At 38.9% G+C, this 22,679-nt stretch overlaps 2 protein-coding genes across 5 annotated transcripts; both read right to left on the bottom strand.

Moving 5' to 3' along the window:
- Window positions 1–1,720: 1,720 nt before the first annotated feature.
- On the bottom strand, window positions 1,721–9,032 carry arid5a (AT-rich interactive domain 5A). Its single transcript, XM_067606219.1, has 7 exons — window positions 8,941–9,032; window positions 7,616–7,686; window positions 5,104–5,272; window positions 4,948–5,000; window positions 4,054–4,151; window positions 3,802–3,961; window positions 1,721–3,712 (listed from the first exon to the last, which is right to left on the bottom strand). Exons 1-7 carry the CDS (start codon window positions 8,942–8,944, stop codon window positions 2,471–2,473), a joined length of 1,797 nt encoding a protein of 598 aa, XP_067462320.1. The 5' UTR covers window positions 8,945–9,032; the 3' UTR covers window positions 1,721–2,470.
- Window positions 9,033–12,670: 3,638 nt separating this feature from the next.
- On the bottom strand, window positions 12,671–22,556 carry dbnlb (drebrin-like b). 4 transcript variants are annotated; one of them, XM_067606169.1, is made up of 15 exons: window positions 22,265–22,531; window positions 19,532–19,587; window positions 19,189–19,301; window positions 19,008–19,082; window positions 18,521–18,670; window positions 17,800–17,877; window positions 17,275–17,426; window positions 17,108–17,162; window positions 16,777–16,848; window positions 16,376–16,499; window positions 15,942–16,058; window positions 15,505–15,579; window positions 15,250–15,311; window positions 15,079–15,166; window positions 12,671–14,032 (listed from the first exon to the last, which is right to left on the bottom strand). In XM_067606169.1, the coding sequence occupies exons 1-15, from the start codon at window positions 22,345–22,347 to the stop codon at window positions 13,896–13,898; spliced, it is 1,437 nt and encodes a 478-aa protein (XP_067462270.1). In that variant the 5' UTR covers window positions 22,348–22,531; the 3' UTR covers window positions 12,671–13,895. The 4 variants fall into 4 exon arrangements, with proteins under 4 accessions (XP_067462270.1, XP_067462280.1, XP_067462289.1 ...); XM_067606179.1 differs by having other exon boundaries at window positions 15,253–15,311; window positions 22,265–22,503; XM_067606188.1 differs by lacking the exon at window positions 16,777–16,848 and having other exon boundaries at window positions 22,265–22,556.
- Window positions 22,557–22,679: the final 123 nt, after the last annotated feature.

Raw genomic sequence — 22,679 nt, 5'->3', positions numbered from 1 at the left:
AGCTAACCAATAACCTAATAGTCTTTCCAAGAAACAACTCAAATAACATGAAAGAGCAAAATCAAATGACCAAAAGGGCTGAACAGAAGTGCAACACAGAAAACATAAGAACACAAAGAAGCAAAGAGTCCAAAAAACAAACAAAGTCCAGACAGGATGTGACATATAACACTAACAAGTCAGAACTCAGCTACCGGCATCCAAAGCATAAAAGATATAGTATATGGAAGTGTGCATAGTTTATAATTGCATGGCCTATAACTGACAACGAGTCGTTATTGGCTTCCAAAACCACAGTAGTTCACAGTAGTCAAAACAGGGAAGCTAGTTTCCCAAAGTCAGCATGATATGTCTCATCTGTACAGTTCTCTGTATCCTGTCTCTTATCTTTCACCCTGAGTCATCTCTACCACACTATCTGGTGTGAATTAAGCAGAATACCATTATCTGCTTCAGTTGTTTCAGCTGTTTCGTTTCAGACCACATTTACCCCTTTTCAACGAAGGCAGTTCAAGGGACGGTTTGGAGCCGGAGCCTAATTTCAAACCAGTTCTTCATATTTCGACAGCCAAAGAACCGGCTCTCGGACAGGAAAACTGGTTCCAGAGCAGCACCAACTCTTTGGTGGTCTAGAAGTTAGAACCGCTTACATCAGGGACTGAGGGAGAAGGGTCACCTTACACTACACACCCCACCTCACCCCCAACCCTAAACATCCCCTTCCTCATGCCTAAACTTAACCAGGTGGGTGTGTCCTGTAGATACTGCACGTTCATGCAGTGGCCGCAGCTGGATATACTTGTTATCATAACCAACCAAAACCAAAATGCATTGTGTTTCTTCAGAGGGAAGAGATTTTGAGTCAGGTAAAAGCTGATAATATGACACTTTATCTAAACCATTTAGATATGTGGTCAGTTTATCCAAATAATGCCTGTTTGGAAATTAGCTGTGAGACAGCCATTAGTCATGTGATACAGTCATGTGACTCAGTAGCCTGCAGCAGAATTTCAGGCAACTGAGATAATTTCCTCTTTCTCTTTCCTCGTTATTGCTCTTGCCTCAGAATTCTTTGTTATTTTCACCAGTAATGATGTTGCATCCTCTGTGGCATTATTACTACTGCAGTGACGCACAGTATGGCACCTCAGTTCTCACAGCCGCTTCCTCTTGGTTTCATCTGTGATGCATCAGACCTACAGAGAGCCAGGTTGCACCACAACCTGGAGAACTGCAATCACTTTTGTAAAGCAGATCAGCAGACAGCTTACATTCATGTCTAGAAGCAAAGTTTACGCTGAAAAACAACATGAAGTGAAGTTTGAAGGCAGATTGAATGCTTAGGCACTGCAGTGCCATAATGCTCCTTCATTCACACAGGAGTGAGTTTTATTTTACAAAAGTGTGCATGAAACATGACTTTGATGGTGAAAATATAGGCTTGCCCTTTGCATTTTGTCACCATGCTCTGAGTCATTCAGTGAAAACCTGCTCGTGTACCTGAACACTCCTTTGTCTCTGGTGAGACAAACTCCTAAAACCAGATGAATAGCAATGGTGCCACACAGTCGCCAGCTGACGAATTAATAGTTAATGAATGAATCTTTGAATGATGGATACGTTTTCATCAATAATTACTCTGACATGGTGAATTATTGATTTTTGAATGGAGAAATCCTCAACATGTCTGTGAGTAAGAACAAAGGACCAACAGTTTAAATCTTTTTATTTGTGTTTTTGTATCTGATTATTTAATACTGTTTAAATACATTTGAATGACAAAGAGATCTGCATAAAATATCTATTAAAACATCCAGTATTGATGGCACATACAGTATTATACAGAATTATGTTGAACAAAATTCACAATACAGTACAATGAAAAAGTTTGCAGCTTTCAAAACAACGTATACTGAAATTGTGCAACCGAGAACAAAAATGTGCAAGATCTGTGGGTTTGACACAATTTGAATTGTGATAGTAATTCTGGTAGCAACCTGTAGCATGTACATTGCTCGCATTGCATGCTTATTGTTTAATTTGCAGTTAAAGAAATATCACATACAGTTTATGGGAAATTTCTTACACAGTTCAGCTGTGAGTTAAAAAAAAATAATAATGCAAAACCAACACTGCTTGGACTTCACTTCCCTGCAGTGTATTTTGGTTTTGGTCACAGAAGATCAACACAGTCAGTCAGTTAATTACAGTACTGGTTTCCAAAAGGGTGGTGGTGTAGTGGTGTCGCCACAGAAATCAATTCACCTTTTTCAGATGTCTGATATCATGTGTGTTTTGCGTATTTATGTAATGTCTAAAACACACATAAGGTTTCGGTTCCAAGCCGCTAAGATTACACTGAGCAATAGAAAATTGGGTTTCCTTCTTTGATGTAAAGATGAAATAAAAAAAATTAAAAAAACTTTTGACAAGTAGAAATGACTGACCTCTGGAGTTGAAATGCAAAGAATCACAGCTTGTGAGGGAAAATGGGATTAGTTAGGGCATATCCAGGTGTGGGACCAAACAGGGGCATGGGGTAGGGATATGGGTAAACAGCAGAGCCAATGAGAGCAGTGTGAGCTGGACTCACTGGGACATGCCGATACATTAGCTGAGACTGAGGTAGCCTCATTCTGTTGGGGAGAAATGCGGGGTGCAGCGGGGGTTGATGTCGAGAGTCTCTCCCTGATCTGTCGTAGTTCGACAGGACATATGACACTGGCATGGTGGCGGTGGAATGGGACAGACTCTGCTGAGTCAGAGGAACCTTTTGTTGCATTGTCCTGGATTTCTCCCTCTTCTCTGTCGGGTAAAGCCACGGAGTCACGTTGTTCAGCTTCTTTGCACAATTCAGAGAGTCGTTCTGCTGCGTCAACCTACTCTGGTGTATTTTATAACCTGGTCGAATAGGAGCGGGGCGCAGAAGTTGTACAGATTTTGGAATAACTTTGGAGAAACTAGAGGTAGACGTTGGAGCCCAGTCAGACTTCACAGTGAAAGATGAATGAAAAGGTTGAGCGAAGTTTTTGGCACTCCCTTTGTGGATTGGCTTCCAGGTAGAGTCTTTAATTTGGCCTTTAAGTGAATCTGTGGAGCTGACGTGAGAAACGTCTTTATTCTGTCCTGCAGGATCTTTAGATATCTGACTGCAGCTCAGAGACTTGCTGTCCTCACTAGAGCTAGATGTGTTTTTCACAGTGCTGGAACAGTTTATTGGCAATTCTGAGCTTGATGCAGGTTTATCTTCATTACTTGCTGGAGTGTCCTCTGATGAAACAGAGTAAGGGGAGGGGCTGCGGGAAGAGGAGGAGGATAAGGGCAGCGGGGAGCCATCAGAGGAGTTGCAGTTCCGGCTGGAGGAAGCCCAAGCTTGAGACGGAGAGCACTGGATGACGGAGGGCCTTTCTTTATCCTCACCCTGTGGGCTCATTGGCAAGCTGAGGCTGGCCTGAGCCATTCGCTTTTTCTTCTCCAGAGGAGAGATGATATCTCCAGCAGCTGAGGGGATATGAGCAGTCCAGGGGCTTGTTGCAGGGACCTGCAGACGGTGGGAACATGCATAGACAGAAGTGCAAAGATCGGTGACCGCTCGGTTTGGCTGAGAGCAGTCCAGATGGTGTCTGTCAGAGGTGGCTGGCCAGAGAGCAGAGTGAGGGTGTATCCCTGCTTCACTTTGGCAGGCAGCCTCTGGACTCCTCTGGGTGAGTAACTGCAAAATAATACAGGGGACCTTTAAAAACACAGTACAAATTTCACTATTTTTTTTAAAAACTTTTCATCAGAAACATAATATGCTACCTCAGAATCGATCTCTCTGTCCGACTGAGTCCTTTTCCTCTTCCCCTCAGCCTTGTTGACCTTGCCCTCCAAATTTCTTTTATATGGCTTCCGTGGTTTGCTTGGAGGCAGAGGTTTATCTTCCTCTCCTTTTATGTGTCTCTCAAAGGGCAGCACCAGCCTATCACGTAAGCAAGACATTTATTTCTGATTTAGAATCAGTTCATATAGTGACTGAATCAACAGAGTCGTTGGAGACAGAATAATCTTTACCTCTCATAGTGTCTGCGAGTGCAGGTAGCAGCACTGGTGCTGCCTGGACTTCCTCCCAGCTCATCGTACACTTTCTTCCAAAGACGTCGTGCTGTCACCTGTTGGATAACACATGAAGAAGAGTGCATTTGTAACAACATGTGTCTGTGATGGTTACAATATTTACCAGCGGCCCCAAAATGTGCAAATTATCATTTATGATATACGTTATTGGTAACACTTTACTTTACAGGTCCTTTAATTTAATACTAATTTCCTGGAAAATTTATGAGTAATTTGCAGGTATTTAACAGTTAATTTTAAGGAAATTTTACACAGAAAAAATGTTAAGTTGGTTTAGTTGGCAAATGCCAATTCATCATATTCCAGTTCACATGTATTTGTTCAATTTCAAAAATTCATAATAAATTAAACTCCTAACAGCTCTTTTACTGACAGGAAATACTTTTCACTGTGTAGTGCTGTGTGTCAAACTACATATTAGTGTATCAGGTGGTTTCCTAAAAACTGTCTAATGAGCACATTTCCAGTATACTACCATATTACATAATCCTTTCAAAGAAATGTCCTAATAATGAACAGCTGCACAGAAGCAACATTTAGGAAATGATTTAAAAAAAAAAATGATGTGCTAATAGAATCTTTGACACACAAAACACACTAAAAATACTTTTTGCCATTGGTGCCATTTCAATGAGTTGAACTGGTCCCATAGTGTCAACAAAGACAAAAATGTATGGGTGGTGATATACTGAGAGCTCAGTAACCTAAATGTCCCAGCTGCTGTAACCACCACATTACTGCACCTGGCCTATGGTTAACATTTACGCTGTTTGCATCAGTCACACATTGTAATTTCTTTGAACATTAGTTGAATAAAGAACTTGTACTTACTGAATCATAACCTCCCAGTTTCTCAACGGCTTTGTAGATCATCCACAGATTGACTGAAAGAGAAGAAGAAAAGCATGAGAACTATTTTCATTTGAATTCATAATTCATATGGTGTTAGTACAACAGTGAGCACGGTGAGAATGCATGTGGACTCACTCTGTTTGAAGCCCAGATGTGGGATCCTTTCTATGGGTGTACCTCTGCCCTTCATAAAAGAGTGCAGACTTGACACAAATGACTTCTCCTCCATCTGCAGTGGATTGGGCCTCACTTCTTCCTCACATTCAGTTGTAGAGTCATGAATCTCAATCACTAAGGGAGAAGTCTAACAAGGAGAAACCAGATGCATTAGAGGAAAAATCTGACAAAAGTGTGTTTTGCATCAAAATCAAAGTGCTGCTGTAGACGTGACATGGTCTACTGTGCTGATATGGAAAACCTGTTTTACAGTTGAAGTTATGATCACAAATGGGGGAAAAAAGTCACATAGAATTGTCTCATGGGACACAAATGTAGAAATGAAACATCAAAATCAGAGGGTAGGGTTTTACCGCTACTTTCAATAGAAAACCGCTAAACATCCTGTCTGGAGAGAAAGCAGCAGACTTGTGGGGTTTTTGGTCTAGAGCTGTCAGTCACTGGTATCACAAATGTCACTTTGAAAAACAAACATAACCCAAAACAAAAGATTTATTCTTACTTGTAATACAAAATGTTGCAAACAATACATCAGCGGTGACTGACAAGAAGATGCTACCGTAGTATTAAAAAAAAAAACTGATTCTGTGTTTGATGTATTTTGGCAAAACTGGGGTCAACAACTTTGAAGAGGAATTTACGTTACCGAGAATGCCCAGACTACTCAGAAATCCAGAACAAGAAATTGACAATGTCACTATTTGTGGTTTGCAAGAAAGGAGAAATGAAACTGTGAAGGTACACAGAATTAAAATAATCCGTTAAAAAGCTTTCAAGAAGAGAACAACAAGGACTGAAGAAGAGGATGATAATGTTTCTGTATTTTTTTAGTTAAATTAAAGTAGTGCTGTTCACTCTTGTTGAATGATTGCCCTAATATTACACAGCATATTCTCATACAGTTGTTGAATGGCCTTTAAAGTTAATCATTTAAGCAATATTCTTGATAAATAACTTGGTACAATATAAGGGTAAACTTAAAAACTGTATTGTGTTTTTTATGTGGACAGAACACAGCGCGTGGTATGTATCAAATGATAGTTGTGAGAAAAACAATATTATTCCTGCCATGTGAATACAACCTCAAAAAGCCCAAATTGTCATCCAGTCATTTCTGTTTTTGCAGTGAAATCAAAGATTACGGTATGTCACAGCCGATATTTAAATGTGAAATTTCGATAGATTGGATGTCAAAAGAGACCACAATGGACAATGTCAATATTTTAGTTTGAATCATCACCCTTAAGATGCTGCTTTATATCTGTGGCAGTAGTTGTACAACAAAACAGCTCAAGGTGGTTTCATATTGAATCAAGTTCCTCTATGCGGTTCCTGGTTCCGAGAAGTAGGCCTCTAGAGTGAGTAATAGTGAAGGTGCAGGCCTCTAACCAAGATAGCCCCAACTGAGTCACAGTTCATCTGCTCCACACTGCTGTTCCCAGCTAACAGCCAACAGCTCTGACTTTCCACTGTTAGTCTATATGACCAGGGAGAACACCTCAGTGACTGTCATGTTTGTATTACAAGAAAAAAAAAAAACAGATGACTGAGAATCATACTTTACAAATCACATTTGAATTTCCTGTATCTCCAGATTTGGCTTAAGAACGAGGAATATCTGCAAAACTACATTTGCATCTGTATTTAGAGATCTGGCAGGTGATGAGAGACTAAAATTGTAAATTTTTGCTCGGGATCTTGCATAAGATTCACCAGTATTCATGAAGGGCCTGTTTACTTTCAGTTATTGTTTTCAGAACTGATTCACAAAACTTTCAGGTCTATGCTTCAATGGTTGCCTACAGGAAACGTCTGCACTCTAAGTCACATACTGTAGCCCCTTCTCTGCAGATCTCACTCTAGCCCAGAAAACAAATATCATTGTGAAACATTGAGTTAATTTCCACTAGAAGAAATTTATTTTTTGGAAAACTGTGTGGGTGATGTTGATGTCAAAGTGTTGATATGTGACTCTCACAATGATTGTCAGCGGTGTGCTGGATTGATGCTATCGGCAGGCCAGAAGTCACCACAGAAACCGCCAGGCTTTCAAATAACATCAGCCTTGGAAATTTGGTGAGCTAATTTGTGTTTCTCATATTGTACCTCTCATTTCAGTTACCAGAATGATGGCTGTGAGCGGACCTCCTGCAGTTTCTGTATGTGCAAAAGAAATATTGCGGTGTGTGAGACGTGTGTGTGTTTGGTGGCTCTCTCAGAATACAAAAGCAGAATCACTTATTCCTCGTTACTCATTTCACAATTACCCACTGAGATGAAACAACTGTACGCACACAATCAGCACTTCAAAATTTGCCACTATCTCAAATTCACTAAAAAAGGGAAATGAAAACACAACGCACTGTGTAGTCATCACTGTAGTCACTGATTAACTGTAACTGATGAAAATTGCCCAGGCTGAAGCCAGAAGGCCAACTGACATTTTATCAGCAGTGACTGAGGTTAGTACCTGGTTTGACGTCCCCTTCTCGTCTTCACTGGCTGTGGTTTGTTGTGACGTTTCTCTCTGCTCCTCTTGAGCTTCAAACAATGAAGTGAGACACAACAAGGACAATATATTTAGCATGGCACAAATAAGCCACTTGAATATTTGAATTTGATGAGCCAAAGTCAAACACTACTATACGCAGCAATACACAGTCTAAATAGACTACAACATATCTTTAACCAAATCATCCAAGTTGAACATCAGTGTAGTGGTAGCTTTTGTCGTTTTTGTAATGGTCAGATGACACATCAGCACAAAAAATCTGTAGAACATATTGTCAACTGAGTCTGATATAAAACCGCAAGTTGCAAAACCACTTCCTGCTCATGAACATAACCGCCCGTATGCTGCACTGTATGATATTGTAACACAAAAACTAGAGTATACGGCAATAGTGAGATAATCTGCAACTATAGATTACATGTACATACATGTATGTGAAATGTAATTATAAGATATTCCATGAAGTTTGGTAAACATTAAGAAACACATGTACAGTGATACCAATGCTGGTGGTGGGATATGAGATGAAGAATTAACAAATATTTAACATTTTATTCTCATGTGTTATGTGTTTTTTTATTAGAATTTAAGGTATTTTTGAGTTTTTCTGCCTCAATATCCACGTCCACATTGATGGATTATAAAAAGTTAAAAAAAAACAACAACACGTATGTTCAAAATGAAACACCAAACAGCTTGGGAATTAAATGCAGTTCTAAGAATTAAAATGTTACTCAGCTCAATACCTTGCAGCCCTCCTCCCACGGTGATATAATTTGTGTGCAAAACCAATATGCTTCTCTTTTGAGATCACTTGTTTCCTGTGCTGCGGCTTGAACCTTTAATTCTGCTTTCAGTAGCTTCTAACTTCTCTATTTCATGTGTTAAGGAAATATTTTTGACAGATTATGTCTCCGACATAAACCGATACTTTTCGCGAGTCTGTAACTTTATGTGTCAAGAAATATTCACACAATATTGACCTTTGTGTTATAATCAGATATTAATCTCAGTCAAAGTATTGTGATGGTTTGAGAATTTACTTTAGATTGAAGTAAATGAAATTCTCAAGACTTTCCGATTCAAATTCAAAATCACTGAAATTAATCTACTTTCGCAAAAACAGATTTAATTCAGTTTTCATACATTATGTTAACAAAGGTCATTTAAATGTATTAATATTTATCAAGTTCAATATTCAGCAAGTAACTGGTTGTAGTGTGTACATAGAAACAGTAACCGAACAACAACTAGCGTCAAATAGAGATAAAAGTAATTCTCACCCATTGCCAGAGGAAATCTTCAGAGGTCTTCTGTTCTCTGGCTTTACTGTGTTTTGTGACAGTAATTCATGCAGCGCCCTCTTCAACTTCACACCACGAAACAGGAAATTGTCTCCACAGGACAGTTTCATTGGTTGACTGATCGCACCACAGCAAATGAGTCTGGGAAACTGAGTTTTTTTCTTTCATTCGAGTTCTCTCTGTTTCGTCTCCTGATATTCAGAGAAAAACATGGCAGCTGTGTTTAAATTGTTTGTTTGTGCATGGACCGAAATCTAATTTCTTATTTTGTCCCACATTTCAACAAAATACAATGCTATAAAGATAAATATGTAGTATGTTATGTATTTCTAGATATGTCATCATTGTGTTTCTATGTATTACCACAACATATGTGTACATTAGAATGGATTCAAGAGACAATCAATGTCTTCCATACATTTTACATGAGAATAACTTATGATTTTATTTGTATAGTTCTTTGTAAAAACATGCCTTAACTATCAAATATCGTCAAACTAAAAATATGAATAAGGACAATCAAAAACAAGAAGACACAGCAAGATGAGAAAAGAAATATAACAATACTCATCAATAAAGACAATTAACGCCTCGTCATACACACGTGTTATGTATTCTGTCACATAAACACACTTCAGTTTGCAGACTGGACTCAAATTCACCTAAATTGCTGAATTTGGGGAAGTGAAAGAGACACATAACAGTTGACCAAATAAAGACTTAAAGGTGTCCTAACGCGGACAAACATGTCTTCATTATTAAAACAACTTAAAAAAATCTAAAATATAGGAAGCAAGGTTACACCAATTACTGTAAATGCACATCGCTTCTTCAGAGAGAATAATGTTTCTTGGAGGAAGCCTACTGACTAATAGTCTATTATGCAATGACTCATATCACAGGTGATTCAGAACCAAATTATACAGATTGTTTTCATTTTGCAGCAACAAAACGTAAAAACCAATGTTTTATGTCACTGAGACTTTACTGGGTCCTCTTTAAATGTCTGTTGCTGCTGTAGAATTGAAATTAATAGTGTGTTTGCAGATAATATATAATTGTGTGAGACATTTCCTGCAGTCACAGAATATCTTCTAAAGAAGAATAACGTGAAGTATTAAAAGCCACAATGAATTCGCATTTTGAAAGTATCTTGCTTCCTTAATTTATTATGAGGTTATACTGGATGTTGACATAAAAAAAACAAAGAGAGGGTTTGGGAGTATCCGTTATGTTGAGGAGACAGTTTTATTTGACAAAGTGCAACATTTAATTTTATATTAAATAACATTTTTTGTATTATTGTGACATGAAACCCTTGAATGTTAGATGGTCAAACTGTAGACATACAACAAATTTGCTGCTAAAATGTCATTATTTAGCATAAAAAAGTGGTTTAGACCAGAGTCACACAAGCATGTAGCTTTGACTCATATCAGCTTTTAGCTGAACTACAATTGCACATGTAAATGAAGGCTTTGAGACTGACTGTTAGATTTAAGACTTCATTTTTAAGGAAGAGATAAAGCACCACTTCTTTAAAAAGCAGTTTCAACTGGCCATTGCCCGAAAGATATTAGTTAAAAATAAATGCCAGGACAATGCAGAAGCAGCTTTTTCCACTAGAGCTGAATGGCAAGCGGGTAAAAAAACGGTCAGTTATTTCCTTACTACCAGTCATGAGTCAGAGGGAGTTGTCAAAGATGTTCTGTACCAATGACCTTGGAAAGGACTGGGTTCCTTTCAACAGAACCTCTGGATTTCATATTTGTTTAAAAAAAAAAAGACAGTTGCCCTATATCATTTTCCATTTTCCTTCAGCTGTCCTACACTCAGTAAAATGACACAGATCTCGTGATAAAAACACTGAGAAGCAATGAAACTGCACTCGACACTATCCACATTTCCTCCACATGTTTTTGATCTTATTTGAAAAGGGGGATGCCCTATTCCTCCATCTGTTGCGGATAGAGTATGACATTTCAAAATGATTAACATTTAAATGTCAAAATAACCAAATATTTTCTAACTGTCCAAATTTCAGAGGGATTTTTTTTTTGTTTTGTTTGATAGATAAAAAACAAGTTTTTGTTTTGATTTTTCAGAAATTGATTGTCATGACGATCGACAAGAAATTCTGCAAAAATGTAAGAAACGTGACATTAAAATGTTCATAAACCTCCCATATGAATGTCTTGACTGATACATTAATAACATTATATATGTGACACCATTGGTTACTTTTGAGTATTCACTTGGAAAATTAAGTTTTCAATCCAGATTAAATCTCTGATTCACTTTTACTGTGTAGACAAAGTGAGACTTCTAATAATTTAATGCCTAAATTAAAAACTAACCGGCAGAGATAGGGCATGTGGTGAGTTTTGAACTTCTGCAATAATGTAGACATAGTTTATGTCATATGTGAGACTTAACAGGTAATTTATTATAATTCCACTGAATTATGACGATGTTTTGCAGAACTCTTAACTACACTATCACTTGCAGCCGACAACAAATGTGAAGATGATGAGCAAAAACATCGGTTGTAAGATCGAGAAAATCCCCAGCTATTCATTTCAGACTTTCACTGACATAAACATATGAGGTTGAGGTGAGGGCAGCACAATGTAAATGAGAGCGTGTGGAGAAAATATTGTGAATCCAACACAGAAAAGATTTCCTGTCTGAAGTGAGTCACTATCCTGGGAACAATCTGCAAAGCTGTAACTGGCACATAAGATTCCAGTCAGTGTGAGAAAGCAGCAGGGGCTCTCACTATTTACATGGATATAAACAAACTTACTGAAGAACATTTTTTAATAATTAAAAGCAAAGATGTAAAACATTCTTGGCAGTGTGAGACACTATTTTTATCTCTGACTTTCTAAATGGGGTGGGTGTAAGTGGAAATGATCCTGAAACCTGACCTCAGATAACTGAAGCTAATATTAAAATAACACGGAAAGCAATTTCAATCAAAATTTAATGTGAGCTGAAAGTGAATATTTGGGTTGAATGTCATGTTGGGAAGAGGCGTTAAAATACACTATTCCTGCTATTATTAAGATGACATATTACTGCAGAGGGACTTTCGTCACACACTGTAAACGTACACTGAACACACACACACAGGTCTAAAATTTCTCAATCTGATTGAAATGTGTTTGTTCTTGAACAATATTTAGCAGAAAAGTGTGACTTATACAATGTGTGATTTGTGACAAATGTGTCCCATCACCTGCCTGATATGTAAGTATATGGTTATACACTATATATAAATGTATATAAATAAATACTTCATGTAGAGAGGACAGCAAACCCAAACATAAGAAATGTGATATGGACAAAACAAGTGAGGTGATAATAGATATATTCTTTTTGCTCGTGTATACATCTTGTTTTAAAATAATTTACTGAAGACAATCATTTATCACGTGTACCTTTCTGTATTCAACCAAACAAAGACTTAACTGAAGGATGTGGGAGAGGTAAGATCTGATTTTTCATGTGAAAATGAAACCTATGCATTAGAGGTGAATTCCCCAGCTGTTGCCTCATTCCAGGAAACTGATCGTAGTGCACATACTGACTCTATGTATATGTCTGAGTTCCTGTTAGACCTCTAAAAATCCCTCATTTCAATCATCTCTTCAATGTGTGCAGCTCGTGCTGTGCTCGACCTATTTGAGAAGACATGACGACAAAGCTTGTTTATTTCTTTTTATTATGAAGACTGTCTGTGCATTACTATATACTCTGGAAAAACAAAACATGAATAGTGCAGTGGATACATGATGCCCTTTTCAATTCATGATCAATTAGATTTTTTTTTTCCTTTTTGTCAACTGACCATAAAGCTTTAAAAAGAAAGAATTTTATTCCAAGATAAAAACAGTGAACTTGCATAATGTCTGCTGTCAAATAGTCCAAATGTTTCAGCTAAATGTCACCAAGTGCTTTTTTAGAGGGGATCACTTCCTCTCATTATGGCACCATAATATCACATATTAGAATTCTGTTATGCACTCAAACTCAACCTCAGACCAGCGAGATCCAAAAAAAAAAAAAAAAAAAGAAGAAGAAAAAATATGTTTGTTTCTTTCTCTTCAGCTTGTCACTGAAAAGTTAAGTATGTTGAAATGATTTGGTCCAGATGAAGAGGGAATTGTGGGAAGCAAGGAATGAAAACAACCATTTTATAGTCACAGTTAAAAGGTAAATTTAACCGTTTTATGCACTCTTCACTAAAGTCGACCACTCGGAGCAGAGCAAACGATGTTTTTTTTTTTGTTTTTTTTTTTTAAATATTCACTTCAACCACAGTCAGATCAGTACTAAAACATGGTTTGAAATTCACACAGGATGCAAGTTCAATCACATTAAAAAAAAAAAAATTCAGTCCTCTGGTAAAGAAAGGCAAAAACAAGGCAAAAGATTATACTGTAGCTGGTACCGCCATCTTTGATTTTTTTTCCTGAAATGCACAGGATCGATTGCTACAATAAGTAACAATAAAATTATACCTGAAATAGAACTGAAGTCACTTTGTAAGGAATGTGAACTTGAAGTGCTATTAATGCTCACAATTGAATTTAACATTAACGAAGGCTGATTTTGCACTGTATCACATTTAAAGGTAAGGAGGTTTTTTTGGGGGGGGGATTTTCGTTAGCCTAGGGGTTTCTCACAAATCCCTAAACTATGCCATCAACTGCTTACAACATCAACGTTTTAATAGAACTGTTTTCTTGAAATGAGGATAGGCTTCTGGCCCACGATTACCAGCTGTTCATTGGTCCATGATGTGGAGGATCATTTGCTCCGTTTCAGCCTGATCACTTGAGTGTGAGGACTGACTGCGCCGTGTGTTGTTTTACTTGCAGAGGTCCTCTGTGGCTGCCAGTGTGGTGATCTCGGGGAAGAGTGCCGGGCTAGATGAGCTCAACGTAATTGGCTGGGAACATTCCGAAATGACCGTCTGGGCCATAGCCTCGCCACCAGCCCTCATCTATCATCTCGATCCCGGTGATGATGTTGTCGGGGTCGAATGAGATCTCTGTGTCGTCAGCTGGAGGAGGAGAAGAGCAGAGTCTCAGGAAGATCACTTAACTCGTGTATGTTATTACACAGTTTTTGAATTTTCTCAAGCAGCGGTTTAATAAAACTTAAATGCCAACACTGCCGACATTATAACCAACCAACTGCTTGAAATCGAGCTGAAATTAGAATTTTTATTTTCTGTGCACAGTAAATTAGTGTTTGCTTTGACTTGTGTGCCAAGTTGGTCATTGGAGGTTGCTGGTGTCCACCCTCCGAGTGGAATCCAAACTTAACAACATGGTGGATCCTCGTGAATGTTAAATATTGTAAAGGGACAAACATCTTAAATTGCTAATGGTTGATAGGCTTGTTGCACCACAGAAACTGACAGCATGTCTCTCAGCAGAAACCATTTTCACTATGTCAGAAAATGAGGAAATTAAATATGCAAAATAGTTGCAGTATTAGTAACTTAACTGTTGCTGCTCTGGAAAAAATATTTTGTTAAATTTAAAATATGAATCAATTCCAATCCTGTTTCAGGACATAGTGCTTACTTCCTCAGTGAGCATATTCATATATGTGTTTATAGCACAGAGCATATATGTTTCACTTTTCTTCTTGCTAATGTCTGAGTGTACTGTGAAAAACTACAACCAGTGTTGTTTTTTTAATAAATACTATAAGGTCCAAAATTATGCAAAAAATGCATAGTTACAAATTTTCTTGGGGTAAACTCCAAACCCTCTGACTATGTTGAGGGATTTCATTCTTTGACATTTATTTACAGCTATCTGGGCCTCCAGAGTTCTTCTGGTGTCAAAAGCTCCTGTAAATGATCACACATGGCTCGATGAACATGAATAAACCTATCTAGAGCAATTCTTAAGTACTTTTAAGTTATTTCACTGCTGGTGAGTGCAAATATGGGTCCTGGCAATGTGGGTTCTGCATACGCACAAGTTTATATTTCCTTACACACACACACACAAAAAAAAATTGAAGTGTGACTTTAACACTCCTGACGGTGACATGACCTTCTACATATCAGTCCATTTGTGATCAAAAACCTACCAGCCTGGTAGTCATACAAGGCCCTGGCACAGGTGCCTCTGTCTGACGTCTCCTCAGCAGTCACATCATAAGAGTTATTCTCCTCCACCTGGGAAAGAAACGAGGTTAAGTTGTGCTTCAGGATTATTTTAAACAGTCATTGCATTTCCTGCTGTAAGGTAAGTAAACAACCACCTGAGCTGGCTCTTCATAAGCTGGCTCCTGGACGTAGGAGTTGGCAGCTGGTTCCTCCTCTGAAAAGAGAGATTACTGTCAGTCTGATTGTGTCATTTAAAGCCGTCTATCCACCAGCAGGTGGCAGCAGCAGCTGATTCCTAACAGCACAGTTTGGCTGGAGGGAATATGTGCAGATGACAAATAACAGCATTTTTTAATAAGAAGCAGATGGGAGGGTTGGAAAGCTGATGTGCGTGAAATGAGCCCCACCTTTCCACTGTTCCTGGGGGGCCGCCTCCTGCTCATCATACTCACACCTGGACTGTCCATCATCCACATCTGGCTCTTACCACCCAAAACACAAGCACAGACATGCATGTACACAGAGGAACACATCCACAAGTCCATGCAGGTTGAAAACCACCACCAGTCTTAAGGCATAAGGACATTCTTGGCATGTTCACACGAGACGTAAAAAAAAAAATTATAATCTGGAAATATGTCTTAGAAAACAGAGAGTACATCGAGTGGAATGACTCATAGTGAAACTCATGATTATAAAAGGCATATGAAGATGATGACGCACAGGAACAACATAGAGAAATGAAGCATGGAGCTTTTGGTTAAGTATGGGATTGTCACCCGACACATTGTGTATGCATTCTTTGTGTGTTCATGTGTGTGTGTGTGTTTGTGTAAGCTCACACCTGTGGCGCGGACAGGAGAGGCGGAGCCTGCGGGCACAGGAGAAGCTTGGCGCTGAGGTGAGCTGGCTCGCTCAGTTTCATACACTTGCTTAGACAGAAAAGGGCTTTGCAGACGCCCTGAGCAGAGACACACATGGATGCAAAAATGGAGAGAAAAAAAAAAAAAGAGCAGACAGAAGAAGAGAAGACACCATGATGGAGACAAAGTGTTAAAGTATGATTGGGAGACAACTAGACAGTCTGATGGAAAGCTCCAAAGTAGGATGGCGCTGGGAGAAGGCAATTTCCTCCAGAAAAAAAAAAAAAAAAAAATCACCAGTTTGAACCTACCACTACCTGAGAGTGAGGCTAAGAGAGCGTTGCAGTAACACAGGAGAGGATGTGACATTTACAGGCAACAGGTTTATACGGAGAGGTGTACATAGGGGTGATACCTGGCTGTGGGCTAGCAGGGGCAGCGGCGGGGACGTCCGAGTCACTGGGAGTTATTCCTCTCTCTCTCTGCTTAAACATCTCTCTGGGGTTTACAGCACGCTGAGAGATGAGAGAAGCCGCCTCCTACAGCAAAGAAATGGAATAAGATGTGCAAATACAGCTACAGTTTATTAATAAAGTAGTGGCAAGTGTTACCGAGAAAAACGACAAAAATGTTGACCTGTGCATTCTGGAAAAAGAAAAAGAGAAAGTAGAAATCATGTGATGAAGACGGAAAGACAGATGTATTAAGTTGAGCTTCAAAAGATTAAAAAAAAAGGCTCGTCTTCGTCTTGAGACAGGCGAGAAAAAGGAAAAGTAGTTTGGCCAAAGGAGAGCGCTTTCAGGAAGGTGAACTCACGTTGGCCTTTTCCACAGATTCACCTCGCTTGACTGCTTTCCTCTGGGCTGCCTGGTTCTCCTCCTGCTCCTCCTGATGATGTCAATATTAAATTTGGCACTGCTGACGTTAGCTACCTTCCTGGCTTAAGTGTTTACAAGATCTGTGCACTACTGTGACTTATTTAACGATCAACACAACCACTGTAAAAGCGGGTAACAGTAAATATGAAAAGTTAATTCCACAGCAATCCGCATCTGTTCCTTAAGTTTCTGCCAGGTAGATTCACAGCTTAAGCCCGTTTACTTAAAGTGTAATCTTGTCAGACAACTGGACAGCGAGAGACACTCACCCGATTTAGCTTCTCCTGCTCTTTAGTCGCAGCGTCCTGCTGCTGCTGGTACTTCCTATTAAACAAATGGCAGTTTAAAGACATAGGTAACTTAATTCAAACCTTTGACCAGTTGCTACTGAAAACTGCTCCCTACCATTGTGCAATTTCCTTCTGTTGCTACCTACTTTTGTTCATCGATTTGATTGGCCCTCTCCTTGTCCCTTTTGTCCCTCTGTGCTGCCTCCTTGGCCTCTCTGTCTTTCCTCTCTCTCTCCAGCTGCTGGCGCTCCTCATCTGCCTTGCGTCGCTCCTCTTGGCGACGTCTCTCCTCTTCTTTCTGAAATGCAGGGGGGAAAAAAAAAAAAAGACATTGGCTTGCTTTTTCATGGTAATTATTGTGACAAAGAAGCCTGATTTCCAGTTCTCTCTAAATACAACAGTAAGGCAATGAGCTCACGGTTACATTCTTGATGTAGAAACATTACCTGCCTTGTGTTTTTATGTAGGATTATAAGAGAAATAGCAATATGGGTCAAATGGTTCAAAACTATAACAATTCAAAAACATTTTACATAAAAATAACTTTATTATAATTTTTTTTTCCCGAAGGAAGTGATTTTTAGAAGATGTTTATGGTTCTCTTCACTCTGTCTCAAGAGGTGAAGCTGTAGTCTGCATTAGCTTATAGCAAGTTCAGGAGCCTACAGTACCTCTGCCTGTGCCCAGAAGTTGTCTTTATTGGTCTTTCGGATTTCTGACATAGCGTTGGTCTTCTGGTACACTGAGCCCTACAGGGAGGAAAAGACATGATTGTGTAAACATGACAACACAATATTACATAATCAATAAAGTACAGTGGGGTCCAACTACCTGAACTGTTTGTTAGTGCAACCTATCTGAACCTAATCCCACTCTCTTCTCTGCTGTTACTTGCTGGTCATTAATCACTCAATAGCTAAAAATGAAAACTATTAGCTTTTTTGAGTGATGCTCTTGTGAGAATGAGGTCCTCTGTTGGTCGGGTTGTCTTGTGTTAGACTACACACTCTGTTAAAATGCTAACACATTATGTGCCTGATGTATTTTTAACAACTAACCACAGACATGAACCGATTTCTTACTCTCATAAAGAGAGCGTGACAGAAAGAGGAAAGAGAAAAACCAAAAGCATTGTATTTAGGTCACCGATGTAGGCCAGAATATTCTAATATTTCTGCTTTCAAGTGTGCGTGTGAAAAGTTGTTTTCAGTGGTGGAAAATGTGAATGACTGTAACGGATGAATTTCGAGTTTATTCACATAGGTATGGACGTGTTTTGAGATTAAAAGAGCCTACTTAAGATTGAACCATCTGCTTATCATTCTAGAATGAAAGACAAGCAGGCGGCAGGGTACGAGGTGGGAATGGGTGTCCACTGCAGGCGATGCATACCACAGGACCCTGAGGACCGCTGTCCTGGAAGCGGCTGGGAGCTTCTTTGTGGAAGCTGTAGTTGGCTCCGGAGGCTTTGGCCACTTTTTGCATGATTGCCTCAGGTTCCACATCCTCCTCTGCTCTGGCGTTAATGGTGACGTGGGCCCCCTGCGACGCCATGAAATCACAGTTCATTTTAATACTCAGGCAAAGAGGGAAACACTTAGAGTTGTTATCTTGGTTCATGCGTGCACCACCCAGTAATTTGTTGACATGTTCTGTTTGCTGGTATGATATGAATGACTAAACTCCTACAAAGCTACTTCATTATTCTACAAATGCCTGCAGCATGATGCGTGGTGTTTTCTTTACATTTCTTTATTTTATGTCCTGCTCAAAGCTATCATTAACATGCGATGCGGTGCACAAGCATCTGTAAACAGCCTGTAGTAGAAATTCAAATGCATATTTAAAACGGAGGACTTTGAAACAAGTGCAGTGTTACCTTCAGAAAATTTGCCATGGAGCTAACATGATTTGCACATATTCCTTTCCGGGCGTCCTTCACTCCCTCTCCGGTCTGAAACACAAACAATTATTCTACCTCCGTTTGGCTACAAGGTCAAGAATGGCCACAACAAAAGAGGACAAACAAATGTAAAGTAGTGGAGTAGTGTAGCACTAACCCAGTTGATGAGGACATATTTAGGGAGGCCAGAGTTTGGATCCTGAACCCGGCAGAAAGCATACATCACTTTCCCACTGTTCAGTTCCTCAACCAGCTCCTCCAGTCCTCCATCTGATACATAAACATTGTGGAAAAGTCAAATGGTTACTGTGGTCGGTTGTGTAACTGGGAACATTTTTTCCCCTTACAAATGATGGGTTGAGAAAGCAGAGGCAGGCATTTCCTTTGTGCTGATATTCCAGTGCTGCGGCCGTATGCTGACGATGAAATTCCTGCACACATTTGATAATGTCGCACTGAGATGATGAAAACTTGATAACAATATGTGCGTAGTTACTCACCTCCCTTTTCTGCCAAGCGGATATCATTACTGTTTCCCTCGTAGGTAAACAAGGCCCTGAGGAGAATACCAGATTAAGGATATTAAAATACCAGCTAAGAACAGATCACACAGACAGAGAAGATTTTGTTCCAAAAGTTGATATGCACCATTTCACACCAAACCAAACAATGGCTGTTTTGTAAACACGCTTTAAGCAACCTTCACCCTTCAGCCCTCTTGTCACAGGATACATTTCACATAAGTAGGGACATAAGGTAATGTAAATACCGCTGCAGTTTAAATTCCATTTTAAAAACAGCAGGGGCAGGCAGTTGTGTGCTCCCGCAGCAGTTAAGATTTCACTGACTTTTCTCTGCTATTCAATGTCCAATAAAAATAACTAGAAGTTATAGGAGCACTACACAAACTGAATCCTTTGTTAATTCTGCGGCATTTCCTGTGGGAAAAGCACATTTCCCTTTCTTTCTTTGTCATTTTCATTAACACGAAGGCATCTGAAGAAGTCATTATTTCTGTGCTCTTTAAGCGGACATTAAGTATGACCACATGATGTCTGGGTTTGGGTTAGATATGGGTCAAAGAGAGTTTTACTAGGCACTTAATAGCACGAAAATGCTAGACAATCATATCAAACAAAAGATGATGCGGACACACAGAGAGGCTTTAAATGTACCAGGTTTAAGTAAGTTGTCTACTGTAGTCTTTAGTCCATTCTATACATATGTTGCTATGCTCACACTCTATGAATTGGATAATTTTGGTGCATGTAAATGGAGCAAACACTCCCATCTTGGTAACTTAAGAGGCAGATCATATATTGATTTTAAGTTTCTTGAAAAATGGTCACAATGGTTACAAATGTGATAACTACATATAGAGGACTTTCCTGAAAATGTTGACCATCTAAAAAGGCTTTACTTCTTTACAACACCTTTACAGAATGAATCCTCTATATTCTTCACGCTGAATGATGAATTCTGGGTTATTATGATTTTCTTCTTATGATGGATATTTAGAATGATGATTTTCACGATTATTTTCCACTGAAAACTTGTAATGTGAACATTTGTAAAAACAAGGAAAAATTCAAGTGGTTTTGTTTGATCCTAAAATGTGATACTGTGTGTGAGAAACACTGTAATCAGTGATAACTGCTGACTATTAGGAGATAAAGCTATACTGAATTGGGACACAGAAGACTTAGTTATTATAACAAATAATGTCTGAGGCCTTCGAGTCCCATTTCATATAGAACAAACAAATGTTTTTATTATTTAGCCTCAGATCAGTACTACACAGTAGAATCATCATTTGGCCTGCTCTCATACAGACACTTCATTCATGAGATCTGCTTGTATGTTGTCACACACTGTAATCAACAATGATAATCACTTTTCATATTACAAGAACAACTATACTCTATTTGGAATGTCAATTTCAGACCACAAATATATCTTAATGTTTGCAGAACTAAACCACATACTGGGACACATACTCACTGTCAGATTTGGTGGCCTTATAAAGGCATTTGCCTCTGATCAGTACCATAGATACAGTGCATCATCGCAGGACTAAGCAAGTGAAACTTGCTCATACTGAAACTGGATGATGCAAGGTAACTTCTTCACACTACTTTTACCATCACTATAACTAAAAATGACTTTCATTATCAATTAATCTGACAATTATTTCCTCGATTAATCATTTTGTCTATAAAATATCAGTTACAATTTCCCACAGCCCAAAGTTATGTATTCAAATTGCTTGTTTTGTTTGACCAACAGTCCAAACCAAAGATATTCAATTTATCATCACATATGAAACAGAGAAGAATCAAGTCCTCACATTTGAGATGCTGAAAACAACACATATTTGGTGCTTTTGCAATAAAAATATCCAGTGATTAATCAACCATCAAAATAGTTGCTGATTCATTTACTGTTAATCATTGCAGCTCTAATCGTTTCCTTTTACTTGTCAGCACCATTTCAGAAGAAAATATACAGTTAGAGCAAACTGTTAACAAGAGCTGAACCTTAAAAAAAAAAAACAGAAGGATGGCAAACATTCACAGGAGTCATTTTCAGAGTGATTATGAGGCCAGCAGAATCTCTCGGTAATTGCTCTTTGAGATTAATTAATTAAGGTCACCATTAAACACCGCAGCTGTCATCAACAGGTTTAATTTTAACCTCAACACCAGCACAGACACTACTGTAATGTTAGGTAACATAGAGGAAGTTCATAGATTTTGCTTTCACATATCGGTCTTACTTAAATTACTTCCCATCTTACCAGGAAGTGGGGGAGGTGGCGTTAGCTTGCAACTTTCAATTTTCAATTTAATAGCAGACACACATTAAAATGCATGCAAAGCATAGAGATATATGCTTAGCCTGTTGGGTGTTGACTGTAACTTACCTTAGTTTTACTAGCTCTACAGTTAGCCCATTTAACATTTAGTAACGTTACACGTCAGATTGACAATACAAGTGAGAAAGCTAAAACTCTACACGATGTTGACTTTAAATATCAATTAATTTAGGTAGCAGAATATCTACTTTGGCTAACAAAGTGCCAGTATGTCACAGATTAAGTGTATCTAACGTTAAGTTACCTTTATCGATAACTTAGTTGACGACAGACTGGCACAATGCTAACCAACACTGCAGCTAATGTAATGTCTGCTACACAAGGCTCACACCGTTTTTTTTAACAAGCTGCTCCTTACCAGTTAGTGTTGGACTTTTCGTCTACCACTTCTTTATATGCAGCTGTTAATGCAGGGCCATTTTTGCTGAGGTTAACTGCCATGGTTATCTTGAGTAACAGCTAGCCAGCTAGCTATCCGGGATGCGCCCTTCCTACTGGGAGGAGTGGCGATGATGCTGACTTTCAGCTGTGCAGGAAGCTAGTTTAGCTAGTGGCTACATCTCAGCCAGGGCGTCATTACGTGTGGGCAGTCCGAGGCTTGTTTGCGTTATTTGAAAAGCGACTACGAATCAGATCGCTGAATACTAAATATGTTAAAATGCACCAAACTCTGAGATTAAACGAAAGTTCGTTATGTACAAAGGATGTGTTTTCTGCACCGCAAACACCCCTCAGTGAGTTGAGGAATCACCCTGAAGTGCAGCGCTCACAGA

The sequence above is a fragment of the Thunnus thynnus genome, chromosome 2 (genome assembly GCF_963924715.1).
Source record: "Thunnus thynnus chromosome 2, fThuThy2.1, whole genome shotgun sequence".
NCBI lineage: Eukaryota > Metazoa > Chordata > Actinopteri > Scombriformes > Scombridae > Thunnus > Thunnus thynnus.
The sequence above is the reverse complement of the archived record's forward strand: the minus strand, read 5'-3'. Positions and strand labels throughout refer to the sequence as shown.

Bases quoted from the DNA above. Each gene is read 5' to 3' on its own strand.
- dbnlb (XM_067606169.1), bottom strand. From the start codon at position 22,347: ATGGCAGTTAACCTCAGCAAAAATGGCCCTGCATTAACAGCTGCATAT. The intron at 18,671-19,007 runs GTAACACTGCAC...ATGGCGTCGCAG, and splicing joins CCATGGCAAATTTTCTGAAG to GGGGCCCACGTCACCATTAA. The intron at 15,312-15,504 runs GTGGGGCTCATT...CTCTCTTTTCAG, and splicing joins CCCCCAGGAACAGTGGAAAG to AGGAGGAACCAGCTGCCAAC.
- arid5a (XM_067606219.1), bottom strand. The intron at 5,273-7,615 runs GTACTAACCTCA...TCTCCTTGTTAG, and splicing joins AGAAGGGGACGTCAAACCAG to ACTTCTCCCTTAGTGATTGA. The intron at 4,152-4,947 runs GTAAGTACAAGT...GTTATCCAACAG, and splicing joins AACTGGGAGGTTATGATTCA to GTGACAGCACGACGTCTTTG.